Source organism: Molossus molossus, unplaced genomic scaffold (genome assembly GCF_014108415.1).
Source record: "Molossus molossus isolate mMolMol1 unplaced genomic scaffold, mMolMol1.p scaffold_m16_p_5, whole genome shotgun sequence".
Classification (NCBI taxonomy): domain Eukaryota; kingdom Metazoa; phylum Chordata; class Mammalia; order Chiroptera; family Molossidae; genus Molossus; species Molossus molossus.
Window position 1 is genome coordinate 50,154,186 of NW_023425388.1, and position 26,674 is coordinate 50,180,859.

Below are 26,674 nucleotides of genomic sequence, written 5' to 3' on the forward strand. Positions count from 1 at the left end.
CATCTTCAGATAGAGTGGGAGGGAGAGAGGGAGGAAGACTAAGAGAGAAACATTGATGTAAGAGAGACACATCGACTGGTTGCCACCCACATGACCCCAATCAGGGTCAGGGACAAACTGCAACCAAGGTAGGTGCCCTTAGAGGGAACCAAACCTGGGTCTCTCTGGTCTGCAGGCCGACGCTCTAACCGCTGAGCCAAACTGGCCAGGGCATTTAGCAATTATGTTTAATGTTATAGGAAAATGCTTATAGTAAATAGGCAGGATGTCAAATTTTATTTGACACATAACTTCAACTAGGTTTAAAAACAGTAACAGAAAGCAGATTAGAAAAAAATAACCAAAAATATTAATAGTGGTTGCCTCTGAATAATGACATTATAGGTGATGTTTCTCTACTTCCTAACACTGTCTACACTTTCAAAAAATTTTAAATGAACATGTATTACTTTGGTAATCAGAGAAAAGAGTATTAAAAAGCCCCACAGTTTTAGGATGTAATGACTCTCCCCTTAGAAGAAATGTGTACCCTAAACCTTCAATGAAAAGGAATTTATAAAGTACTAACTGCTCACATCACTTCCTGTCTCTCTCTATCCATGGATTGGATGCTAGGACTATATATGTGGCATTAGTAACAAAACATATATCCCATCACAGCCTTTCTCTCTCCTTCATCTCTGTCTCTACACATACACATACACACACACACACACACACACACACACACACACACTTTCTTTTTTTTGGAATCAATTGAGCGTAGGTCATTTACCACTTAATTCTTCAGTGTGTATTTCCTAAGAATAAGGATATTCTCAGTGCAGTTATTGAATTTAACATTGATATAGTACTTTCATACTGTATCAAAGGAATACAATATTCCAATTTCCTGTACCTTTTTTTATACTAGGCCCTGTTCTATCAGTTTGCCAAATTATATGTGGCTTTCTTTTCTACAACAAATGATCAACTTGCAAAGCAATGTGGGTAGAGTGGTTAGGGAGAAATTGTATAACCCTAAATATATAACAACATTATTTCTTTGGATTATTGGGCCATTTATCTTAAAGTACATACCAGTAAAATTTTCTTGGGTTATTGGGCTACTTGTTTTTATCAAGTCTATTTTTAGAAAACTCTTCACATCCTTCATTGTGATTGATGGAGTCCAATTATAGCATTTAGACCAAGCAGACTGGGCAAGAGCCAACATCATGTTTGGGAAACAGGGGCTTGTCAAACCCTGCCTATGTATGGCTCACCTCTCTGGATGGGCAAGTGACCTTAACTTCATTCGGAGAATCCTGAGCTTGTACTTCGGGCCTACTACAGATCCTGTAGAGAACACCAAGGAAATGGCTGCCACTGTATCCAGATCTTGATTAAATCTTGCAAGCAGACTCACTTGGTTGTATTTCTGAAATATTGCAGGTTCACTAGAAGGAAGAAACGCATATCAATTGCTAGTGAAAGAAAAGAGTTTTAAAGCTTATAAATCAGTAAGCAGGTAGCCACCTGACTCCATAGCCTGCAATAGCTGACTTTCATGGGCAAAGTCCACTGGATTCCAAAGGACTACTGACCCCAGGACTAATGAAATGCTATAACTTTAGAGAGGTATGTGCTTCCTACTATATGTCAGGCAGCATCCTCAACTCTTTTGTTGTTGTTGTTAATCCTTACCCAAGGATATCTTTTCCATTGATTCCTAGAGAGAGTGGAAGGGAGAGAGGGAGGGAAGGTGGAGAAAGAGAGAGAGAGAGAGAGAAACATCGATGTGAGAGAGATATATTGACTGGTTGCTTCCCACATGCAGCTTGATTAGGGAGAGGGATTGAACCTGCAACCCAGCTACGTGCCCTTGACTGGGATCAAACCTATAACCCTTCAGTGTGTGGGCCGGTGCTCCAACCTCTGAGCTCTCAACTCTTAACACATGTCTCCAATTCCCTGAAAACTCCTGCAAGATGAGTATTTTTCATTTCACAGACAAGGAAATGTGCTTTTAATTTTAAAATATGTGAATTATATCCCAATTTTTTTAAAGGTTAAAAAAAAGAAATACACAAAAACAGATGGTGGCGGAGTGAATGGAAGCTACACAGACCATCTCCCAGGACCAAACTGGAATTACAACTAAAATTGTAAGACAAAACATTGGGAAAATCCAACTGAAGAGCAGCTGGAAGAGAGCCAGTATAACCAGGGACAGAGAAGATGTCAAATCGAGCCTGGTAGAAACTATGGAGGCACGTGGGGGCAGGCTAGGAGCCCACAGACAGCAATGAAAGCTGCGTTAGTGGTGTGTGAGAAAGTAGGGGTTTTAAAAAGCACCAAATCAGCTACAGCCACTCACCTTGGGCGCTGGCAGAGTGAGGGCGGACTGGACTGGAGCTGTGTGGAGAGAGTCTGAGGTTTCTGGTTCAGGAGAGAACTGGATGGAAGGGCACCAGAAGTCGTGTACTGAACCACTCCTTCACAGGACAGTAACCATTTTACTCAAGAAAACCCTTCCCAGAGCCTGGGGCAGGGGAGTGGCAAAGACCCTTCCTGCAGGAATCCAACACCCCCAAGCCAGTCCAAAAAATGCAAATTGAGCCTCATTAACATCTAAAGTCTGATAGAAAACAAGTGTCTCACCCACTAGAAATCCTCTTACAACTGAGGGATTTTTTTTCATTCAGCTTCAGGGCTACAAATCCAGGCTCATCAAATAACTGAGACCAGTAGCCTCTAGGCAAAAGGCTAGAGGATAACTGAACCTTTCTTTGCCTTGCAAATCTACCCAGGAAAGTAATACTTGACAGTAGTGTTTAACATGGGTCCTCCAACACTAATGCAAACCCAATAGAGAGAGCCACAACCAATGGAACACCAGCACCCTCAGGGAAAATTTGGGAGGCTCCAAAATCCACTGAGACAGCCAAAATGGTGAAACAGAAACAAATCCCAAATGAAAGAAAAAGATAATTCTGCAGGAGAAGAAATAAATGGCATAGAATTAAGCAAGATATCAGAGGAATAGTTCAGAGAAATAATCACGAGGAAGCTCAACAGCATGAGTAAAAAGCTCAACAGCATGAGTAAAGATATAGAAACGTTGAAAACCAACCAATTGGAAATGAAGAATGACTTAGCAGAAATAAAGAACACATTGGAAGGAATAACCAACAGAGTAGAAGAAGCCAAGGACTGGATCAGTGAATTAGAAGACAGGGTAGAAAAAAATCACCCAATCAGAAAACCAAAAAGAAAAAAAATTAAAAAACAGGAATACAGCCTAAAAGAACTGTGGTACAATATGAAACATAACAACATTTGCATCATAGGAATACCAGAAGAAGAAGAAAATGAGCAAGGGTTAGAGAATATATTTGAAGAAATAGTGATAGAAAACTTCCCTAACTTGGTGAAGAAAAAAGCCATATAAGTTCAAGATGCACAGAGAGCCCCAAGTAAGAAGAACCCAAAGAGGCCCAAACCAAGACACATAGTAATTAAAATGCGAAAAATTAAAGACAAAGGGAGAATCCTAAAGGCAACAAGAGATAAGCAACAGGTTACCTACAAAGGAACCTCCATAAGGCTATCAGCTGACTTCTCAACAGAAATACTACTGGTCAGAAGGGAATGGCATGAAGTAATCAAGGTAATGGAAAACAAGAATCTGAAACTAAGACTACTCTATCCAGCAAGGCTATCATTCAAAATAGAAGGTGAAATAAATAACTTCCCAGACAAAAAGAGGCTAAGGGAATATATTAGCACCAAATCAGCACTCCAAGAAATGTTAAAAGGAATGCTGTAATAAGCTGAAGAAATAGGAAGAGAAATATAACCACAATCAACAAAAATGGCAATAAATAAGTACATATCAATAATAACCTTAAATGTAAATGGATTAAAATGCTCAGATAAAAAGACACAGAGTAAATGAATGGATAAGAAAGCATGACTATATATATATTATTTACAAAAGACCCACCTCACAACAAAACACTCAAATAGGTTCAAAGTGAAAGGATGGGAAAAAATTTTCCAAGCAAACGGAAAGGAAAATAAAGCTGGGGTAGCAATACTCACATCTGATAAAATAGACTTCAAAATGAAGGCCATAACTAGAGAAAATAAGGCCACTACATAATATTAAAAGGATCTATCTAACAGGAGAATATAACATTGGTAAACATATATGCCCCAACATAAGAGCACCAAAATACATTTAAAACTTTCTGGAGGACTTCAAAGGAGAAATCGACAGCAATACAATCATAGCAGGGGACTTCAACACCCTGCTGACATCACTGGATAGATCCTCTGGACAAAAAATTAACAAGGAAACAGAGACTCTAAATGTTCCCTAGATCAAATGGATTTGTTAAATATCTATAGGGAATTACACCCCAAACCTGCAGAATTTACATTCTTCTCAAGTGCACATGGGACATTCTCAAAGATAAACCACATGTTAGGACACAAACTAAGTGTGTACAAGTTCAAGAAGACTGAAATCAATATCAAGCACCTTCTCAGATCACAATGGCATGAAACTAGAAAACAATTACAACAAAAACATGCAAAACATTCAAACACATGGAGGCTAAATAGCATGTCATTAAACAATGAATGGATTACCAAGGAAATCGAGGAAGAAATTAAAAACTTCCTGGAAACCAATGAAAACGAACATACAACAACACAAAATCTATGGGACGCAGCAAAAGCGGTCCTGAGAGGAAAATTCATAGCACTACAGGCCTACCTCAAGAAACAAGAAAAAGTTCTAATTGACTTTCTAACTCTACAACTTAAAGAACTAGAAAGTAAGCAAAAAGAAAAACCCAGAGCAAGTACAAGGAAAGAAATAGTAAAGGTCAGAGCAGAAATAAATGACAATTCAAAAGATCAATAAAACAAAGAGCTGGTTCTTTGAAAAGATAAACAAGATTGATGCACCCTTAGCCAGACTCACCAAGAAACAAAATCAGAAATGAAAGAGGAGAAGACATTGACAACACAGAAATACAAAGGATCATTAAAAAATACTATGAACAATTATACGCCAACAAATTGGAAAATCTAGGCAAAAGAGACACATTTCTAGAAACATACAGTCTCCCAAAACTGAACTGGGAAGAGATAGAAAACTTGAACAGACCAGTAACAACTAAAGAAATTGAACATGTAATCAAGAAACTCCCAGCAAACAAAAGTGCAGGCCTGGATGGCTTCACGGGGGAGTTTTACTGAACATTCAAAGAAGATCTAATACCCATTCTCCTCAAACTTTTTAAAAATCCAAGAAGGAAGACTTTCAAACTCATTTTATGAGGCCAGCATAATTCTAATTCTAAAACCAGATAAAGACACTACCAAGAAAGAAAACTACAGACCAATATCCCTAATGAACAAATATGCCAAAATCCTTAACAAAATATTAGCAAATCCAGCAATATATTAAAAAATTATTCACCACAACCAAGAGGGATTTATCCCAGGGATGCAAGGCTGGTACAATATTCGCAAATCAACAAATGTGATACACTAACTACATAAATAAAATATAAGATAAAAACCATATGATTATATCAATAGATGCTAAAAAAGCATTCGACAAAATCCAGCACCCATTTCTGATAAAAACACTCAGCAATGTGCAAATAGAGAGATCATATCTCGACATAATAAAGGCCATATATGAAAAACCTACAGCCAACTTCATACTCAACGCGCAAAAACTAGAAGCATTTCCCTTAAGGACAGGAACAAGACAGGAATGCCCACTTTCAACACTATTTAACATAGTGCTGGAAGTCTTAGCCACAGCAATTAGACAAGAAGGAGAAATAGAAGGGATCCAAATTGGAAAAGAATAAGTGAAGCTGTCATCATTTGAAAATGACATGATATTGTACATAGAAAATCCTAAAGACTCCATCAAAAATCTACTAGAGCTAACAAATGAATTTGGCAAAGTAGCAGAATACAAAATTAATATAAAAAAAATTAACGGCATTCTTATATACCAATAATGAGCTCACAGTAAGAGAAACTAAAAAAACAATCCCATTTATCATTGCAGCAAAAAAACTAAGATACCTAGGAATAAACTTAACCAAAGATGTAAAGGGCCTGTTGGCAGAAAACTACAGGTCATTGAAAAAAGAAATAGAGGAAGATATAAAAAAATGAAAGCATATACCTTGTTTATGGATTGGAAGAATTAACATCATTAAAATGTCCATACTACCCAAAGCAATCTATAGATTCAATGCAAACCCCATTAAAATACCAACGACATATTTCATGGAACTAGACCAAATACTCCAAAAGTGTATATGGAACCAAAAAAGACCCTGAATAGCCACAGCAATCCTGAAAAAAAAAAAAAAAAGGAACTAAGTAGGAGGGATCACAATACTGGATGTCAGGTTGTACTACAAAGCCATAGTAATCAAAACAGCCTGGTACTGGCACAAAAACAGGCATATAGATCGATGGAACACAACAGAGAATCCAGAAATTGACCCAAGTTATTATGCTCAATTAATATTCAACAAAGGTGGCAAGACAGCCTCTTTAATAAAGGGTTTTGGGAAAATTGGACAGCTACATGCAAAAAAATGAAACTAGATCACCAACTTACACCGTACACAATAAACTCAAAATATATAAAAGACTTAAATGTAACTGGTGAATCCATAAAAATTCTAGAAGAAAATGCAGGCAACAAAATTTCAGACATCACATGCAGCAGAATTTTCACTGATACAACCCCTAAGGCAAGACAAACAAAAGGAAAAATGAACACATGGGACTACATCAAACTAAAAAGCTTCTGCACAGCAAAAGAAACAACCATCAAAATGGAAAAGGAACCCACTATATGGAAGAGCATAATTGCCAATGATACATCAGATAAGGGGCTAATTTCCAAAATATATAGAGTACTCAAACAACTCAACAAAAAGAAGACAAAGAATCCAATTTAAAAATGGGTGGAGAACCTAAATAGACACCTCTCCAAAAAAGACATACAAATGGCCAAGAGCCATATGAAAAAATGTTCGTCACTAATCATTAGAGAGATGCAAATCAAAATGACTATGAGGTATCTCCTTACACCTACCAGAATGGCTGCCATCAACAAATCCTCAAACAACAAGTGCTGGCGAGGGTGTAGGGAAAAGGGGACTCTAGTACACTGAGGGTGGGAATTCAGACTGGTGCAGCCACTATGGAAAACAATATGGTGTTTCCTCAAAAAATTAAAAACTGAACTGCCATTTGACCCAGTGATCCCACCTCTAGGAATATATCCTAAGAAGTCTGAAACACCAATCAGAAAGAATATATGTACCCCCATGTTCATAGCAGCACTATTTACAATTGCTAAGATCTGGAAATAGCTCGTGTTCATCAATAGATGAGTGGATAAAAAAGCTGTGGTACATATACACAATGGAATACTATGCAGCTGTAAGAAAAAGAGATCTTTTATTCTTTGAGATGACATGGAGGGACCTGAAGAATATTATGCTAAGCAAAATAAGCCAATCAGGGAAAGACAAATATCACATGATCTCACTTATTTGTGGAATATAATGAGCAATACAAGGTGATGAACAAAATAGAACCAGAGACATAGAAGTAGGGTACAGACTGACAAACCTCAGAAAAGGGGGGTGGGGGGAGGGAAGAGATAAACCACAGAACTTATATGCATGTATGCGTAACCATGGACATAGACAACAATGCTGAGATGGGGGGCGGGTTCGGGAGGAGGGTGTCAATGGGGGGGAAAGGAGAAACATCTATAACAAAAATAAATTAATAACATTTGCAAAAAATAAAATCAATAGAGAAAAAAATTTAAATAAAAACTTAAAAAAAATACATCTAAAGCACAGATATAGCGTCATCAGGCAGATAACCTTGAATGTGTCTCCATTTGTACCCATAATCTGGTAAGAATGGATAAACTCAAAATATATCCTCTAAAATCATTTCCTTGACCTTAAATTTTAAAAATAATATTAAAATGTTAAAGTTTACCTTGCAAAAAAAAAAAAAAATACCCATTATCTCCCACATAATGAAGTAACTATTTCCTTTTTTCCCATATAGTCTCTGATTGGTGTTGACTTTTTCAGGAACATGATTAAAATGAGGATGATTAAATATGACTAAAATAAAGATGTTAAGGTCTCTAAGGTAATCAAAATAAAAAACTCCCAATTTAGGAGTTCCTACTTGGGAGAAATTTACTATGTAAAATTAAAACTTCTACGACATGTAAAGCAAATATGTAACCAATTATCATCATGAATACTCAAATTTTGCTATGTGAACACTCCCCATTACATAACTGCACAATCTCCCCTGCTATTCCCTAGAATCTCCAGATGAGGTCTCTGCCTCGCTTCGTCACTGAAGATCACAGCTCAGAAACTACCTGAGGCTGATTCCTTAGGATGTGCCACACCTAGAGGTGCCTTCCCTGAAAATGCTGCCCCACTGTGGGTTTGAGGGCATTGACACTGCAGTGAGGTCTCTGAAACAGATCAATAAAGAACCCCTCCAAAACCTCACTACTCACAAACCCTAAGTATGGTGGGGTGGAGGGAGCAATACAGCTTAGTGGGAGGAAGATAATGTAGTGATTAAAACTATGGTTTTGCCTGGCCGGTGTGGCTCAGTGGTTGAACGTAGACCCATGCACTAAGAGGCTGCTGTTTCGATTCCCGGTCAGGGCACATGTTCAGGTTATGGGCCAAATCTCCAGTGGGTTGTGTGCAGGAGGCGACCAATTGATGTTCTCTTTCATCGATGTTTCCATCTCTCCCTCTCCCTCCTCTCTCTCTAACATCAATTTAAAAATTTAAAAAAAGAAAAGAAAACTATGGGCTTTGAGGTTGGACAGACCTGCCTCTGATTTCACCCAATTCTCCTTGATCAGCCAGCTGTGTGATATTGGCCAAATCACTTGACCTCTCGGAGCCTCAGTTTCCTCATATATAAAATAGAGATGGTAATACTACCTCACAGGATTTTAGTGAGAATTGCATTAGCCAATGTGTGTAATGCACTTACTTCAATAAACAAAGGCCGTTATTATTTTTGTTCAAGGATGCATTTTTTAAAAAGTCACCTCTAGCCCTGGCCGGTTTGGCTCAGCAGTTAGAGCACTGGCCCACAGACCAGAGAGGCCCAGGTTTAGTTCCCACTAAGGGCATGTACCTCGGTTGCAGTTTGTCCCCAGCTCCAGTTGGGGTTGTGTGGGTGGCAACCAGTCGATGTGTCTCTCTCACATCGATGTTTCTCTCTTTCTCCCTCCCTCTCTCCCTCCCGCTCTATCTGAAGATGAATGCAAAAATGTCCTCGGGTGAGGATTAAAAAAAAAAAAAAAAGTCACCTCTAAACCATCCACCCACACTGTCTCTCTCTGTACAATGAACCGAGAAGGCAATTACCAGTTCCAGATGACATTCTACTTGGTCCTCTATGGGTGAGGCCAAGAGACAACCCAAATGCCTACTAGACAATAGAACCCAGGAAACATTTCCTGAGCAAATGAAGAAAATGATCCTCAAGTTCTTTTGCTTAAAGTAAAGAGTTTTTAGCATTTTTTTTTCTTTTCTTGGTTGTTAAGTAATAGATGAAAGAAATTATTAACTACTTTTAAACAATATATAGAAATATATATGTAATACATACACACAATATATAGAAAATTGAAAAAGTAAGGAGAAGCTGAAAAAAGCACCCATATTTCCACCACCCAGGGGCAACCTAATATTTTGGCATGTTTCTATTTCATTCTTTTATATTGGTAAGCTAAAACTTTATATATAAATAATACATCTTGAGTTTAATACTTAATATAATTTTATATACTGAAGTCTTTCACTTAGTATATTATAAGCATTTCATGTATATGTTTCATAAATAACCTTAATATATAAATAGTATTCTATTATATGGGAATATCTAAATTAATCATTTCCTTATTGTGGGATTTTTAGGGTGTTTCTAATTTTCTATTGCAAGTTACATTTTCTGACTTTTTTTTTTTTTTTGTCTTTATTGATTTTAAAGAGAGAAAAGGAGAAGGAGAGGGATACAAACATCGATGAAAGAGAACACTGATTGCCCACCACCTGCATGCCCCACACTGGGGATTGGGCCCACAACCTGGGCATATGCCCTGACTGGGATCCAAACCAGCAACCTCTTGGTACATGGGTCAACACTCAACCACTGAGCCACACCAGCTGGGCACATCTTCTGTCAAAAACATACACATATGTTTATATATGGATGTGTGTGTGTGTGTAAGCATGTATATATATGGTATGAGCTCATAAAAGAATAGAAACTTACGTGTAATGGGGTGGGTGCCTGTAGGGGTGGGATTATTGGGATGGACCAAGAAGTTGCATTTTTATCTTACATACTTCTTAACTGTTTAAATCCTTTACAGCAAGCAGAGATGACTTTTGTATTAAATGTTTAAACAAAAGGCCCTGGCCGGTTCGGCTCAGTGGTTAGAGTGTCGGCCCGCAGACCAGAGTCCCAGGTTCAGTTCCTGCTAAGGGCATGTACCTCTCTGTTGCAGTTTGTCCCCAGCCCCAATTGGGGTCGCGTGGGTCTCTCTCACATCAATGTTTCTCTCTCTTCCTTTTTCTCTCCCTCCTGCTCTATCTGAAGATAAATGCAAAAAATGTCCTCGGATGAGGATTAAAAAAAAAAAAGGAAGGGAGGGAAAGGAGGAAGAGGGGACGGGGAAAGAAGGGACAGAAGGAGGGAGGAAGGCAGGCACCAATTCCAGTTGTAAAGAGCCTGGGAGATCAAGAGCCATGGGAAGCAATTAAACAATATGTCCCCTTATAAAAGCACAGACATATAGATAAGAAAATGGGTATATTTGGGATTTAATTTCTCTGAGCAAAAAGGAAAACAGTAAACTGTAAACTATCTCAGGCCAACTTACTGATTGATTTTGGATTCTGTGGTGTTTCCAGCTTTGTCTCTCAATTTGATTGTAATGGACCCTCTTCTTATGTTCTTGTTCCAAGTTATAATATCCACAAAGTAATGATATACTGCAAAACCAGGAGAAAATATGGTAAGAGGTACTCCCAACTGCCCCCGCCCCAAGTGTTAGTTCCTAAAATTCTCAGCCTCTCTAATAACTCAGTCTCTTTTTTAATTCCTCTCTAGTTTCTCTGCAAACATCCATGGCAGAATTTTCGGAAACACCTTTCTATTCTCTTTGGTAAAGATGGCTTGAGTGACAGCAGAATTCAAAGGTATCCAGTCGCCATGTTCTGGCACCACCATTGAATCAGTGCTCCCGCCTTATTGACGAGGTCTCCTAGCCTACTGCTGGCGGGGACTGGCTCACTTCAGTCCCCGCCCCTTTTAGAATAAACCAGCCATGTACAGACTCTCTACAGCTGACAAGGTCTTCCTCAGCCTGGGCCATGTCCACCAGCCTATCTAGCCCCGCTCATCACTCCTTCAGTCATGCCACACCTGCACTGCCAAGCTCCCTCTTGCTCCTGGGCCTTCCCCTCATTTGGACACTCTTACTTTGCCCCCTTTGCCAACTCATCCATCAGGTTTCAGCTTAATGTCACTTCCTCTGGGAGTCCTTCATTGACCCTCAAACTAAGTCAGGTCTACCTCTTGGAGTTCTTATCACGCTCTGGGATTCTCCCATCACTAGTCAGCACATTTTACTATATTTGTAAAATGTAAGAAAAAATGATAATCACAAAAGTGGTAAATGAGTGGGTACATCTATATAAATATTGCCTGAATAATGTCTTATGGGGTTACAAAAAAAAGATAAAACTAAATATACTACAACAATAAATGGGAAGGAATAAAGGGATGATTATTCCTCTTTATCGTCTCAGCGTTAACACTTTATAGGCACCCATTAAATTTCTAGACGATATATGAGAGTGCGTGATGTGTTCAGAGAACTCCTCTTCCCCTCTACTCTGCTCCCCAAGGCCAAGGATGATTTGGGAAGATGGGGATCCCACCATGATATTCAGATTTGCTGTCTCCTGGTCAGACTTGCAGAGAAGGGGAAGAGGCTCAGGGAGATGGCTGTCCCACAAAGGAATAAGGCAAGCCCTGGAGTTGGCACTTCATTACCCATTATTGCTCACGGGCTTGCCCCATTTGGACCTGGCAGACCCAAACCTGGGCTGCCACACATGGCTCTAAAGAAGGAGGAAACCCCAGTGATCTGCAAACTCTTTTACAAGGGCTGCTCCCAAGAAAAGTGAAAAGGGAGATAAGACTACAAGACATACATTTGCCCAGGAAAATTCCTACTTGCTTCTCAGGTCTTCTTATCTGTTACCTCATTTAGTTCCCATGTGGAATATACAACCTCTCAAAGTCTTTACAAGGTCATCATGGCTGCTTTGGAGCTGGAGCTGACCCATATATGTGGCTGACACCTGATTTTTTCTAGCACCAATCTCACATCTCTTGAGGATGAAGCAATTTTCTAGAAGATGTTAATGATTAGAATGACCATCCCATGAAGCTAACAACTATGATTTGTCAAGATTTTAATTCTCAAGATAGTCATTCTTATGCCCATTTCACCTAGCAAGACATTGAGACTCAGAAAGGTCAAGTGTCTTGACCAAGGTCACACAGCTATTATGTGGTAGAGTCAGGATTCAACCTAGGTCTTTCCAACTCCAAAGTCCACGCTTCACCATGGCCTTCACTTACTAACAAGTAGCCAGAAAGCTGAGACTCAGCTTAATAAAGGAGGGGCAAAAGCAGTAACCACATTCACCACTCACTGCAGAACGGTTCCTTCTCAGCTGTGTCAAAGAACGCTTTAGTCATAGGAGGGTCTTTCTCTCTTAAATAGTCTTTCCACTTATCAGCAGAATAGCCTGGAAAATAATGTGGAAAAGTGTAATGTTAACATGTATTATATAAATGTAAAAGCAGTTGGGGAGGCAGTAAGAACAGCGAGTTTGACTGCCATCACCACTGAGATCATCTTTCTCACGCCCACCCTCATGCTGAGGACCCAAAGGGCCATCAGGGCAGTGCCTGCCCAGCACCCACCACACTCTGCTCACTACCTGATCCCTAGGAGCTGGGGCATGCAGAAGGACACCGCCGTGGCTTTCCCCCCTTTCTACTGACATTACATCACCCAGCCTGGTTCTCAGTAGCAGGGGTAGGGAAGTGGAATGGACTAAAAATAGCAGATATTTTTCAGTAATACATTCATCTTATAGTTCAAACAGATTCAGGTATACGTAGGATAGATCACTCTTGCAAAGCAATGTGCTTTCTTGAACTACAACTGGGCCCCTAAATTGCACAGAACCTAGTTTTGCCAAGTGACCATGTCACCAGGCAGATGAACGTCCTCCTTCATGTCTGTGCCTGCAGGAAGGAAGTTGAGTACCATCACTGGGCCTTGCTCTTTCTCCTCTGTCCCCACTCCTAGAGAATTGCCTCTGTCTTCTGACTTAATTGATCTGGGGTGGGATCCAGGCACCAGTATTTTGAAAAAGCTCTCTAGGTGATTCCAATGCATAATCAAGGTTGAGAATCCCTTGTCCACAGCATGCCCTGATGTTAACTTGGGCTTTTCCTTTGGGAGCAATTAGAAAATTCTCATGACCATCTGGTTCCAAATCCTCACCACTTGAAATGTTTCTATTAACTCTTAGCAAATATCCCAGCAGCCTCCACAGTATCTATCACCCCATTCCACCCCTGTACAATGCACACCAGAGCCAGAGCACAAAGCTGTGTCCCTTTGCAGACACAGCTTGTTGGAAGGGATCATTCTGCAAGGCTCATCTGACGGAAGGGGGCACTGTGACCTTCCCCCAGAAGAGAGGTTGTGTGCAAGGAGAAGGTGTTCCTCTCCCCATGGGAGCAGGCTATGTGAGGTGACTGTGCCCTGGGTGGGCTTGGAAACTCTTCTGGAACCTTCTTTTTCATGCCAGAATACAGTGTCCAGAGAGGGTACACTGCCTTTTAGATGAAATTCTATACAGGTTGCTTTTCTAACACTGATTGGGAGACCCCAGAGTACTTCACAGAATTGGCTAGAAAAAAAGCTGACTAAATTTTCAGAAAGCACACAATTTTCAGGTTCCTTTTTAGATAATACCGTGGTGCTGGGATTCCCACCAACATTTTACTCTTTGTTAAGCAGAGGGTAAGTGCTTGTTGGACTGACCCAGAAGTGGACAGGACTCTTCCTGTGGGGTGAAGCAGCTGACACACTTGCCGTTCCTGTAATCCCGGTAGGAGTTGCAGGGGTACGCGGTGACATTACAGTTGTCTCTCAGGGAAGAGAGGTACAGGTACACAGACCTCTGGTGGTCACACTTAAAATACTCCATTCCTGGGTTGTGAAAGGAATGATTAAAGAATAAAGCAGTTGTAGCATTTAATAACAGCACCTCGCTTTTCCCGAAAGTGGCCAGAGGTAACCTCTGAAAATGGTTTGTTATTCACTTGACCCAGAAAACCCCACAAAATCATGCAAGTCAAGAGGTTCAAATCTTTGTGTTCACTTTAAGAACACTCGGGAAACTGCCCAGGCCATCAACGGTATGTATATTCGAAAAGCCACCAAGTATCTGAAGGATGTCATTTTACAGAAGCAGTGTGTGCCTTTCTGTTGTTACAATGGTGGAGCTGGTAGGTGCGCCCAGGCCAAACAGTGGGGCTGGACACAGCGTTGGTGGCTCAAAAAGACTGCTGAGTTTTTGCTGCACGTGCTTAAAAATGCAGAGAGTAATGCTGAACTTAAGGGTTTAGATGTAGATTCTCTGGTCATTGAGCACATCCAGGTGAATAACGCTCCCAAGATGCGCCGTAGAATTTACAGAGTTCATGGGCGGATTAACCCATACATGAGCTCTCCCTGCCACATTCAGATGATCCTCACTGAGAAAGAGCAGATTGTTCCTAAATCAGAAGAGGAGGTTGCACAGAAGAAAAAGATAGCCCAGAAGAAACTGAAGAAACAAAAACTTATGGTTCGGGCCCTGGCCAGTTTGGCTCAGCGGTTGGAGCATCGACCTGCGGTACAGAGAGACCCGGGTTCGGTTCCCGCTAAGGGCATGTACCTCGGTTGCAGTTTGTCCCCGGCCCTGGTTGGTCGTGAGGGTGGCAGCCACTCGATGTGTCCCTTCACATTGATGTTTCTCTCTCTCTTCCTCTCTCTCCCTCCTGCTCTATCTGAACGAAAAATGGAAAAATGTCCTCAGGTGAGGATAAAAAAAAACACAAAACTTATGGTTCGGGAGTAAATTCAGCATAAAATGAAGACTAATAAAATTAAAAATAATAATAATAATAATAATAATAGCACCTCACGTCACAGATGGTACACACACACACACATTTTATCATCTGTCTTGGGTATAGCAGGCACTGCACTGACAGCTTCAGTGTTTCTCTTCCACTAGATCCTTATAAAAATCCAGAGATTGTTCATGCTGGCAAGTGACAGGAGAAAAGGAGAAGAAGAGAGGCATTTTACCTAGCAGGACTTTACGACTCAGAGAGGTTAAGTGGCTTGACCAAGGTCACACAGTTATTATGTGGTTGAATCAGGACTCAACCTATGTCCTTCCTTTGTCAGTGAAACGGAGAGGAAAAATTCAGTGGTAGTCAGAAATTCCTCAGAGATTTTCAGCAGAAGACAAGTACGTTTAAACTATTAAAGATATCAAGAAAGGAAGCCATGGGGGTTGGGATTTGGTAGAGGAAGATCCCCAAGGAGGGAAGGAAGAAGAAATAACTTTGAAAAAGGATGGTGGATGACTCTGCCCTTGGTCTGGATGAAGTTACTTAGGAAAGGTCCCCAAAATGGGTAATCAATGGAGGTTAAGAATCTAAACAGTGAACCCCATGAAAAGAGGAGCTATGTCTGTGAGCTAGTGGTTTGGAGAGGCACTGGATGTTAGAGTCAGATCAAGTTTTCCTTTCTCCAAAGTCCACTTATGCTCAGTTAACAGGCCAATATTTATCGTTCCTGGATCTTTCACTTGCAAAATAATGAAGTTAATAACAATACAGAGGATGTTCTTTATAAGCACAGCATGTTATCTTTGTCTCCTCACAGATGTAGTTACACTATATCACACGGGACAGGGTTGCTTAGCATTTACGGTGCCATATGGTTGGCCTATTATGCCATTTCATCGGGATCATTTTCAAATGCTATATCGTTCCATAGGGCCATATACAGCTACCATTTTATAACAAGATTATTGTTTTCTAGAATTATTTCCAGGATTGTTTAACTTTCTCTAGTAGTGGTAAAATACAAACTTAGAGCACTTAGGGATGGGTATTTTCATTTGGTCACCCACCCCACTTTTATGTTGCCCTCCAACCATCCATTTTTGTTTTGTGAGGTTTTTCTCATTATAAAAGTAGTATTTGCTCATTTAGAAAATACAAAATAATAGAAAATAATGATGCAAAAATCACATAGAAGTCTAATATCCAGAGATCACCCTAATAATTGTTTGAAGCATTTACATCTAGTCTTATTTTCTATACCTATATGTGTATAAATACACATTTAAAAACAAGTTGAGATCATACTGTATAGTTTGCATATTTTTCATTTAATATCTTACTGTAAGCGTTTTCATTAATCTCTGAAAATATGACATTTCTAAAAAATATATTTTTATTGATTTTTAGAGAGAGAGGAAGGGGTAGAGAAATAGAAACATCAGGGTAAGAGAGAAACATCAATCGGCTGTCCCCTACACATCCCCTACTGGGGATCAAGCCCACAATCTGGGCGTGTGCCCTGACCCAGAATTGAACTGGGACCTCTCAGTCCATGGGACGATGCTCACTCCACTGAGCCATACTGGCTAGCCTGCAAATATGACTTTTAAAAAAAATAATCTAGCTGCTTTTTTTTCTTTATTGATTTTAGAGAGAGAGGAAGGGAGAGGGAGAGAGAGATAGAAATATTGATGAGACAGAACATCGAATGGCCGCCTCCTGCATGCCCCCCACTGGGGATTGGGCCCACAACCTGGGAATTGAACCAGCAGCCTCTTGTTGGGTGGACGCTCAACCACTGAGCCACACTGGCTAGGAACAAGTATGACTTTTAACAACTATATTTCTTTGTGTGTGTGTACCATATTCATTAAACAATTTTCCTATGTTAAATATTTAGATTATTTCTAAAAATTTAACTATTATAAGTAACACTGTGTTGGATACCTTTGCACTCTAATTTTTGTCTACATTTTCTATGATTTCTCTAGAAGAGATTTCCAGATGTGTAATTTCTAGGTCAAAGACACACCTTTTCAAGAGGGGCAGATAATTCATAATAGCTTTTAATTGTTTGGTTATGGTTATTATAAGTAGTATATTTGAGTAACAATTTATAATGTATAACTATACAACCCCTATTTTATTATTATTGTTAAAAACTACCCCATGGAGAATATCAGATTTTTAAAATATGCCTTATAAAAATCACTATTTTACAAAATATAAAGTATCTGCACTTACCTCCAAATATTGTTTTGGGGCAACCAGGTTGATCCAATCCTCCATTTGGGTAGAAGTCTATGTTTCCTAATGGTTCCTTGTAGCCCCATGCTAAAAGAGAATATACTATACTTTATAATGTTTTGAACTTTTCACATCTCACAGCTCATTTGCCTGCAGGATATGGGCAAGGGTTGTATTATTATCGTTGCTATTGTTATTGTTATTGTTATTAGTAGTAGTATTACACCTACTTAAATATTTTGCCCAAAGTTACCCAACTAGAGAGCATCATTGGTGTATGCATGCACATGCGCACGTGCACACACACACACAGACACTAATAGGAGACTATGAGGATAGTGATGGAATTTATTTCCAGTGTTTCTAAAGATGTAAGAGAATTTGGTCACTCATTCACTGCAAGGCTGATAAAAGGATACTTTGCTTCTTTACATTTGTTTGGAACCCTCTATATTCTGGGTGCCTCCTGAGCCTCTACTTGCATTGGCATAAATCTTTAATGAATAAGAAACATTGAAAATAAACTTTTACTTAGTAGGAAAAACAATCTTTTAAAATGTGGGATCTAGGATGGTAAAGAGATTGGAAACTCTTCTAGAAAACAGGGGCCTATACAATTATAGATTTAATAACTGCTTGGTCTCTTTAACCTTGCAACTCCAAATAATCAGTAAAATGCTTGATTCAAAAGATTATTTATATATGTATATAAACAATATTTACATCATTGCAATCATAACAGTTATTATATATTGAGAACCTACGTGTGTTTGTGGGCATGATACTAGGTGTTTTACACACCATCTAATTTCACAATATCTGCAAAGGAGCCATTGGTAAGTTCAGACGAAGTGACTTACAGATGAAGATACTGAGGCTCAGAGGAATAAGTACTATCCACTAGAAAGAACAAGATTGGGGATTTGAGTCCACGTCTGTCTCCTACAAAGTTTATCCACTTTCTCTCCAAGAATAAAAGATGAATTGCTCTGTTCCATCAAGCATTAATGGCAGTGAGGTACTGTACTTAAGTAAGGTAATACTTTGCAACTACATGGTAAGAATACAGCTTTATAACAAAGACATTTTTTTCTAAGGCAAACAATTGCTGAACACCACACCAGAGTATCCAAGAAAGGTGGTCAAGGTGCTTCTATTTTAGGTGGTTGTATCACAATAAGGATGTACAATTAAATGATCACTCTGCTCTGTCCCCTCAGCCTTCCCCAAGTTCCTACTCCAGCTCTTCTCCCAGACATCTGGCTATAAAGACCCGTCCTTAACATCACCCCAAGCCCCATGATGTGTACCCAGTCCCAGATAGGAAATCAGCACCATGAAAGGCAGAAATGTCCAGGAAGATCCACAGAGAGCTGGTGGCTCAGATTCAATCACTCTGTGTAGAGAGATACCACACTTGACCATGTATTTCAGCTTAAGAAAATAATGAGACAGCACCAACAAAAACAGGAAATCATACATGGAGATCTGGTTGTACATATGAAAACATCTGTCCACATGCTGTGCAAAGCAGCCTGTCCTTGACTGGTCAAGACGATCACTTTAAAACTAAGAAGAGACAACGGGAAAAGTACCTCCACTCCAGCAAGCGGTCCTGGGTGCCTGCATTAAGCCAGCTTCCCTCAAGGTTTCTGTGGGTTTGAAACTTTACCCCACAGGAAAAAAGGGAATTTGGAGGATCTTGATCTGCCCCTATGTACCAATCCCCCCAGAAAAAGACTCCACGGGAGTATGGAGGTGGGGGTCACTGACACACAAGGACAGGAATGTTACCATCAATGTCGGAATGGATGACATCAACGAACTGGGCATCTCTGGGATCTAATCTGTCCTCAGGCGGTTTCCCGTTGAATAAAGGGCCAGCAGGGTCGAGACCTGGAAGGAAAACAGAGCAGCCCCACGCCTTGAGTCACCTGTAGCCATGAGTCACCTGCAGCCATGAGTCACCTGCAGCCATGAGTCACCTGCAGCCGGGCTTTTGATCCCTCCCCTTGAAGATGGTTCACAGGCTGCAGGGTACCCTTGGGTGTGCAAGCACTCACATTCCCATTCTGCTCATTAGGCTACTTTCCACAGCCCTATAGCCTTTCCCCACAGTAGAGATGGGTATCCTGGCAGTGCCCCCTAAGAATGGCATCCAGACTCCATCGGGACATATATCTTGTGCACAGCTCAGCAGCAGAGTGCTCAGACATATAGGGGACAAGGCTGTGGGGATAAACTGGTTCCTCAGGAAAGAACCATATAAAAAGCAGATGCTATACTTATCTCTATCCCATTTTAAATGATCCAGAAACTTCACTCAACCTTTCCTTCTTTACAGTGTCAATTTTTATTCATATATGCTAGCTCATAAGCTCCATATCACAAGTCTGTGAGGGAGGTAGGGTATCTATTGTCATTCCCATTTTACAGATGAATGAACTGAGGTTCAGGGAGATCAAGTGTCTTAACCAGAGCCACAGACACAATGCAATCACCTTTCTCTGTTGAGCTCTCGGTTTTACTGTACTGCGTTTGACAAGCTCAGAAGGGAAGAGTGAAACTCTCCAGTCAAACCAGGTATCAAAGAGGAAACTTATGTGGGTGTCAATTCTACAGAATTGACCCATCCCATAATTGCCTGAACTAATTTCTTGCCCTTGATCAATGTTAACTAGGTGTTCCTCAACATCATTATGAAATAGCTGTAAAAACAAGACAGCAGCTCCCATGATCTGTGACCACAAAATAAAAACTTTAAACTAAAAAACAGGAACAAAACGCCAGAGGTTCAAACAGGCTCTGCTTACTAGAAACCTAGAGTGAAGAAAGCTTCAAGGGACACATTGATGATTTTATCTATGAATGTCATTTTATTTATTTTATTTTTTCTCTCTTTATTGATTTTAGAGAGTGAGGAAGGGAGAGGGAGAGAGCGATAGAAACATCCATGAGAGAGAACATTGATTGGCTGTCTCCTGCATGCTCCCCACTGGGGATTTGGCCCACAAACGTGCCTTGACTGGGAATCGAACTGGTGACCTCTTGGTGCATGGGTCGATGCTCAACCACTGGGCCACACTGGATGGGCCTATGAATGTCATTTTAAATAACATCTCTCCCATTTTCTGGTGTTACATATGAAACCCAAGAGATAGCTTGTTTGCTTCTACTTTTCTGGTTCTAGTCTCAATCTCTCCATTTCTCCTCTTTCAACACTCTTGCGTCCTTGAGGCTAGTCTTTATCTGCTTCACTTCCTTATCTCCTCCTCCTCCCACCCACCAGCTTTTCTTATTCTTTTGTCTGCTCCCAACTGAAACTGACATGGGAGGAGACGGGTGAACACCCAGGCACCCAAGTCCACAGGATGTTCTCAACAAAAGAGAAACGCATTTTGCTGGGGAAGTCTCCTCTGCACATAAGACAGCACCACTTCTGGTACAAGAAAATGAGAGTGAAACAGTGAGAGCCCAGTGTGCAGCAGCCTCCAGACCCATGGCAGATAAAGCAGCTTGCTGTGTCAAGTCCAAACCAGGGCAAGTTTGAGAGTCATGAGGGCGCTGTTAATAATTATTTTAGGAGGCACAAATGGGGACTATCAAAGTAAACTTGGACATAATGATCTTCTTAGTGATAAGCCATAGCAAATGATGAGTTTACAATGTCAGTCAAAAATCACAGTTAAGCTGTCCTAAAGAACCATGTACTTGGTGTGAGCAGAGATCACTAGAGTCGGATAGATGTGATATGGAGCCCCAAACCTAATTCAACCAGCTGTGTGACTTCAGGCAGGTTACTTTACTTCTCTGAACCACTTTATCTGCAAAATGGAGGTAGAATTCATTGCTACTTCAGAAGACTTATAAAAGGACTCCTAGATCTGAACATTTTGAGATTATTGCGGAAGAGAAACAAAATAGAACTCTTTCTTGTTGCTCCACGAGCAGCAGAAATGTGTCTAGAGAGTGACCCCTGTCTTTTACTGCAGAATTTAACTGGTTTGAGAATCTGATGACATCACACATGTTACATGCATTTTCAGGGGCCTCTAACTCTCATCCCCAGTGTCACCCTGGACTCTCTAAGGCAGTGCTAGCCAACAAAAATATAATGGGAGCCACACATAGAATTTAAAATTTTCAAGCAGCCATTTAAAAAAAGTAAAGAACAAACAAGGAAAATTAATTTTAATAATACATTTTATTTAACCCACTATATCTAAAATACTGTTTAACACGTAATCAATAGAAAAATTTTGAGATTTTAAAATATTTTTTGTACTTAAGTCTTCAAAATCCAGTGTATATGTTGCACTTACAGCACACCCCAATTTGCACCAGCCACATGTGGCAAGTGGCTGTGTTAAGGGACAGCCCAGTAAACTCCTGCACCCCAACTCCAGAGATTCCAGTTCAGCAAGCTGATATTCTATCAGCCCCTCAGGGTGATTTTTATACACACGTAAGATTGAAAAATAAATTTAATGTATTATCAAGTGATGCAGGTACTTGAAATATTTTAAAATCCCTTCATCCTCTGCCCTCTTCTGTTGAAGAAATGAGTGAGAAGTAGAGCAGGAGTTGTGCCGGGACAGGAAAAGCAAAACGAAGGGCGGAAGAAAGAAAGGGACATGGAGGAGATGAAGCAGCCACCCTGGCCTAGATAATGAACAAGCAGAACCATCCCATATTTGGGAGGTGGAGTGAATTGTGTCCTTGGGTAACAGGCCAAATTCCCACCCCACAACCCAGTAAGCCCACTCAGGCAAGGCAGTGGGAGGTGAGTGGGAAAGGGAAATAAATGCTTGTCCCCTGAAACTGCTCTCAGGGACAGAGAGGATGAGAAATCAGGAGAACTTGGGGGAGTCAGTGGAGAGAAAAAAACTGAGCTGTGGATCAATGGCTGAGTCCTGGCCACAGGGCAGGGCCACATGGGCTGGGAGTGGAAGGAAGGCTGGCTGCGGAAATTTCCATGATCAGAGACCAGGTTTCATTTCATTCACATTCAAAGTACTTGTGAAACAGGTTTGCTGGGAGGCTGAAGAGCGAAACTGGGGGTTAAGTAGAATAAGGCAGTGGTGGTCTAGGACAGGACTGGAGAGCAGATTTTTGCTCATCTCTTCCCAAACTTTGTGATCAGGGGTGTCAGGTTGGTAGCTTGAATTCAGCCAAGGTGGGAGTATGGATACCACAGAAATCAGCGGACACTACAAATCAGGGCCTTTCCTTCCTTTCTTTTTGTTTTGAGAGTTGGTCAGCTTCTAAACACCACTGAGAAAAGTCCCATCAGCCAGAAGAGGAGCTCTCAACAGTTAAGGGGCACAAGCAAATTCAAGCCATCTGTCCTTTGTATCCATAAGGGAAAAGGATGTTTTTTTAAAGCAAGTATATGTTGTTTTCTAAAACATAATAATAATTTTTTAAAACTAAAAAGAGCGTTTTCTTCCCTAGGAAAGCAGGTAAATAAGAAAATGAGGGCAGACTTGGCCTTTGGGATAAAAGTAAGAAAAGAAAAAAACAGCCAGGAAAAAGAATGTGACCTCGAGTACCTGCTAATGGTGTAAGTGTGTTTGAGAGGGAGAGAGAGAGAGAGAGAGAGAGAGAGAGAGAGAGAGAGAGAGAGAGAATGGGAATGACTTGCCCAGGGTTACCTGTCAAGTTAAGCAGCACATTCAGACTTGTAGCCCTAAAAGCTTACCTCCCAAATGTAGGTGGTTTGCATCATTTATTTCTCCCCCTCTCTTTTTTCTACCTCCAGATTCCCTAGAATTAAAATAGCTATTTCCATGTAAGGATGAATTCTGGGAAAGGTATTAATGGAAGAAATCTTAAGTCTCTGAAAGAGAAAGCCCCTTTCAGCCCTTCATGTGTAGCTGATGAAAGTTTCTAGAGTATTAGGCAAGAGAACTCAATATGGGAATGCTGGGGATTTGACCTGTTGTGTTGCTAAGTGTTTTTGTCCAGTTTTAGCTTGAAAGCTAATATTCAGAGAGTAAGCCCTAGCCATCAAAATCCCATCTCATTTTCCTATCATGACACTCCTGCTGTGCCTAGAGACAGAAATTTATTAGGTATGTAGTTCAAGCTATTCTAGATTAAATGAAAGGAAGAAGGGTATCTGCTTGAGGCACAGAATCAATACCCATGAGACAGCTGTTTTTCTAGCCCTAAGAGAAATAAAGTCACCAATCTTTTCTATGGCACATGCAATTTACAAAGTGTTTTGCATATATCTTATTAAATAATAACCTGAGGTCAACATTAGTATGGTGTTTCTTTTGCACAAGAGGACACATACTCAGAAACTTTAAATAATTGGAAGAGCTGGCTTCTAACCCAAGGACTTGGATTGCCTACATCATGCTACCCCAGAGAACACCTCGCCCAGCTGACCACCCTGTGCCCATTCACAGGAAGCCTTACCTGTAATTCTCCCCAGCTGCCCATTGTACTCCTTTCCAACAAACCCAGATATGTGGGCTCCTAGACTTACTCCAATCATGTAAATGTTGTCAAGAGAAGCTCCTTGTGCCTGGAATGTCAAGAGGTCCATCATTATAAATTGTGGGGGCCAACAAGTTGACAACATTTGGAGAAGTGGCCTATCTGTGGATTTTGAAGAACCACTTCTAAAAACCTTATATCCATTATCTCACTTAAATATCACAATACCCCTGCAAAGTAAATCCTATTCTTTTGATTACACATATGCGGAAACTGAGGCCCAGAGTTGCAATGATCTACCCAAGGTCAGGTAGTGGGGAGTGGTCAGAGTAACATTCAAACCAGTCTGTCCAGCTCGAAACCTATGCCTTAACCTTTATTCGATGGCGTCTCTATTCATGCTTCTTCCAGACACCAAGCAAAGACATCTGTAAAACCTTCTCAGCTGGGGAGAAGGACAACAGTATATTTTGATAAACTTTTTTTTTTATCTTCATGCTGGCTTAGTTAAATAAATTCACCACGGAGAGGGAAGGAAAGAAAGAAAGTAGGGTGGGAGTGGATCATTTTGATCATAGTCGGCTAGGACAGCCTGTCATGAGTCATTTGAACATTTATTTTCCCAGAGCTGTGGCTTAGGTGGGGGACTCATATAAAATCTATGCCATTGCTAGACACAGTGGCTCACTCTGAAGTAGTCCCGATATCAAGTCACTTTTTTTTTTCCATAAAAAGGGCAATTCATGAAATCGCTAAGTAAAATTTAAGATTTATTTAATCTTTGTAAGTCTTCGAGAGACTTAAATCATACATACACAAAAATCTCTCATCAGACCATGTGTATCAGTTTTAGTTTGAGACAATCTAGTCACTAAACTTTGGACATTTCTAGAAAAATGAACAGCAATAAAAGTTAAGGAAGCTCTAGTCACTGAAGCCAAGAAACCTCTAGACAGAACCTCTCCTACCCACAGGACACCTTAACATGAATTAGAAAAATACGCCTCTTCCTCAGGGCACTTTGCTGTCATTCACTGAAAAATTATCTTAATAAACATATAAATCTATAATGTCTACAGTGATAATGATGCTCACGTAGATGGTGCCTTGTGCAGCGAACAACCTGCAGAGCCACACATATGGGCCTTTCCTCCAGCACCCCTCTCCCGCCCCAGGGCTTACTGGGATTACCAAAATAGTCCCCCTGCTCAATGCAGATACTTTTTGGCTTTAACCGTTCAGATAATGGGCCCGTTTTAATTTAGTCCTGAATCATCTAAGATAATTCTCCCTTACCAACATTTGGTCGATAAATTCCTTCAAGACGGTCGCCACTTTTCTGGTCCTACTAGAAGCATAGTGGTATAACACAGTTGCAGCTCCTCGATTCCAGTCAACAACCACCACGTTCATGTCCTCTACAATGAGCAAACCACGTACTAAGGCCTCCATCCAAACTGGAGGGGAGCCTGTTGGCCTGAATCCATGGACAATGAAGGTGGTTTTCTTGGTCACATTCAAGTTCCCAAAATCTGTGGAGTTGATGACTTGTGCACAGGTCCAGTTTCTCCCTGTGTAGAGCATCAGCTTCACCTTGAGTCCTGTACCAACCACTGCACTGTGAAAGCTCAGTTTGGTGAAAGAAGAACATGTTTCATCTGTGTCTGAAAATAAAAATTAGATGGCATTGTGATAGTTCTTTCCTTAGTTGGGCATCAAGTCCTACACTTGTTGGAGTTGTATGTGCCTGACAGCACCTAGCAAGAGGCTAGATCTAGTTGCCTAAAGTTGCAAAATCATACCCCATTCAGAGTTCATACATACACCAGGAAAACTGTCTTTCCAAAGTCTGCCTCCTTCAAGGTCTAACCCCAAAAGTTACCTCAATGAGGCCTTCTCCAACTTTCCCAGCTATAAGTTCTGTCCCTCATCCCAGAACTCCCCAAACCTCTTTATGGATCTCGTTGACAGCACAATGAAAAAACGTTCAGGGGTGTGTTATGGGTATTTATGTACATGTATGTCTATTCTACTAGACCACAATCTCTTTGGGATGGTGTCTTATAATCTTGTGTATCTCTCACTGATCTCAATAGAGGACTCAATAACTAAAGCTGCATGGTCCAAGTGCCTCTTGCCTTGTCTAGAGCACCTGCCTAAGACAGCGGTAGAGAACGTGATGTGCCTTGCCACGAGCCCAGTAGCACCTAAAACTGTTGACTGCAGTGGTGTTTTTGGATTCTGTCCTTTGCTCCTCAAAGCACCACGTTCAAGCATTCATCCTGCTGAGTAGGCTTTAAGGATGGCCTTAGAAGAAAAGTTAAAGATCGGGACGGGAACAGCATAGATGAACCTGGAGCACCTTGTCATGGCAGAAAGTAAGGGAGTGTTTAAAACATGTCACAAGGATATAGGAGCCAACTTGAAGGGGCGTTCACTCGCCAGAACTGAGATAATTTCTTTTTCCTTTTTTTTTTTGTTAATCCTCACCCAAGGATATTTTTTCAGTGATTTTTAGAGAGAATAAAAGGGAGGGAGGGAGGGGGAAGAGAAAGAGAGAGTCACATCAATTGGTTGCCTTCTTTCTGCACCCTGACTGGGACCAGAGATCAAACATGCCCTTGAACGAGATTCAAACCCAAGACCC

At 40.6% G+C, this 26,674-nt stretch overlaps 2 protein-coding genes across 5 annotated transcripts in view; one reads left to right on the forward strand and one right to left on the reverse strand.

The window, feature by feature from the left end:
- LIPH (lipase H) overlaps positions 1–26,674 on the reverse strand; it is a 43,891-nt gene that overhangs the window by 1,282 nt on the left and 15,935 nt on the right. For 3 of the 4 annotated variants that reach the window (XM_036243731.1, XM_036243732.1, XM_036243733.1), the window contains exons 2-9: positions 25,324–25,691; positions 24,007–24,115; positions 19,375–19,476; positions 17,578–17,667; positions 14,252–14,419; positions 12,843–12,938; positions 10,997–11,108; positions 1,266–1,439 (exon numbers count right to left, since the gene is read on the reverse strand). In XM_036243731.1, coding sequence (XP_036099624.1) covers positions 1,266–1,439; positions 10,997–11,108; positions 12,843–12,938; positions 14,252–14,419; positions 17,578–17,667; positions 19,375–19,476; positions 24,007–24,115; positions 25,324–25,691 — 1,219 coding nt within the window. Of the gene's footprint in view, positions 1–1,265; positions 1,440–10,996; positions 11,109–12,835; positions 12,939–14,251; positions 14,420–17,577; positions 17,668–19,374; positions 19,477–24,006; positions 24,116–25,323; positions 25,692–26,674 lie in introns of those variants that run through there. The other variant, XM_036243734.1, reaches the window with a different exon arrangement.
- LOC118617755 (60S ribosomal protein L17-like) lies at positions 14,517–15,053 on the forward strand (the record flags this gene model as incomplete). Its single annotated transcript, XM_036243736.1, has 1 exon — positions 14,517–15,053. A coding segment is annotated over exon 1 (537 nt), but the record flags the coding sequence as incomplete, so codon positions are not given.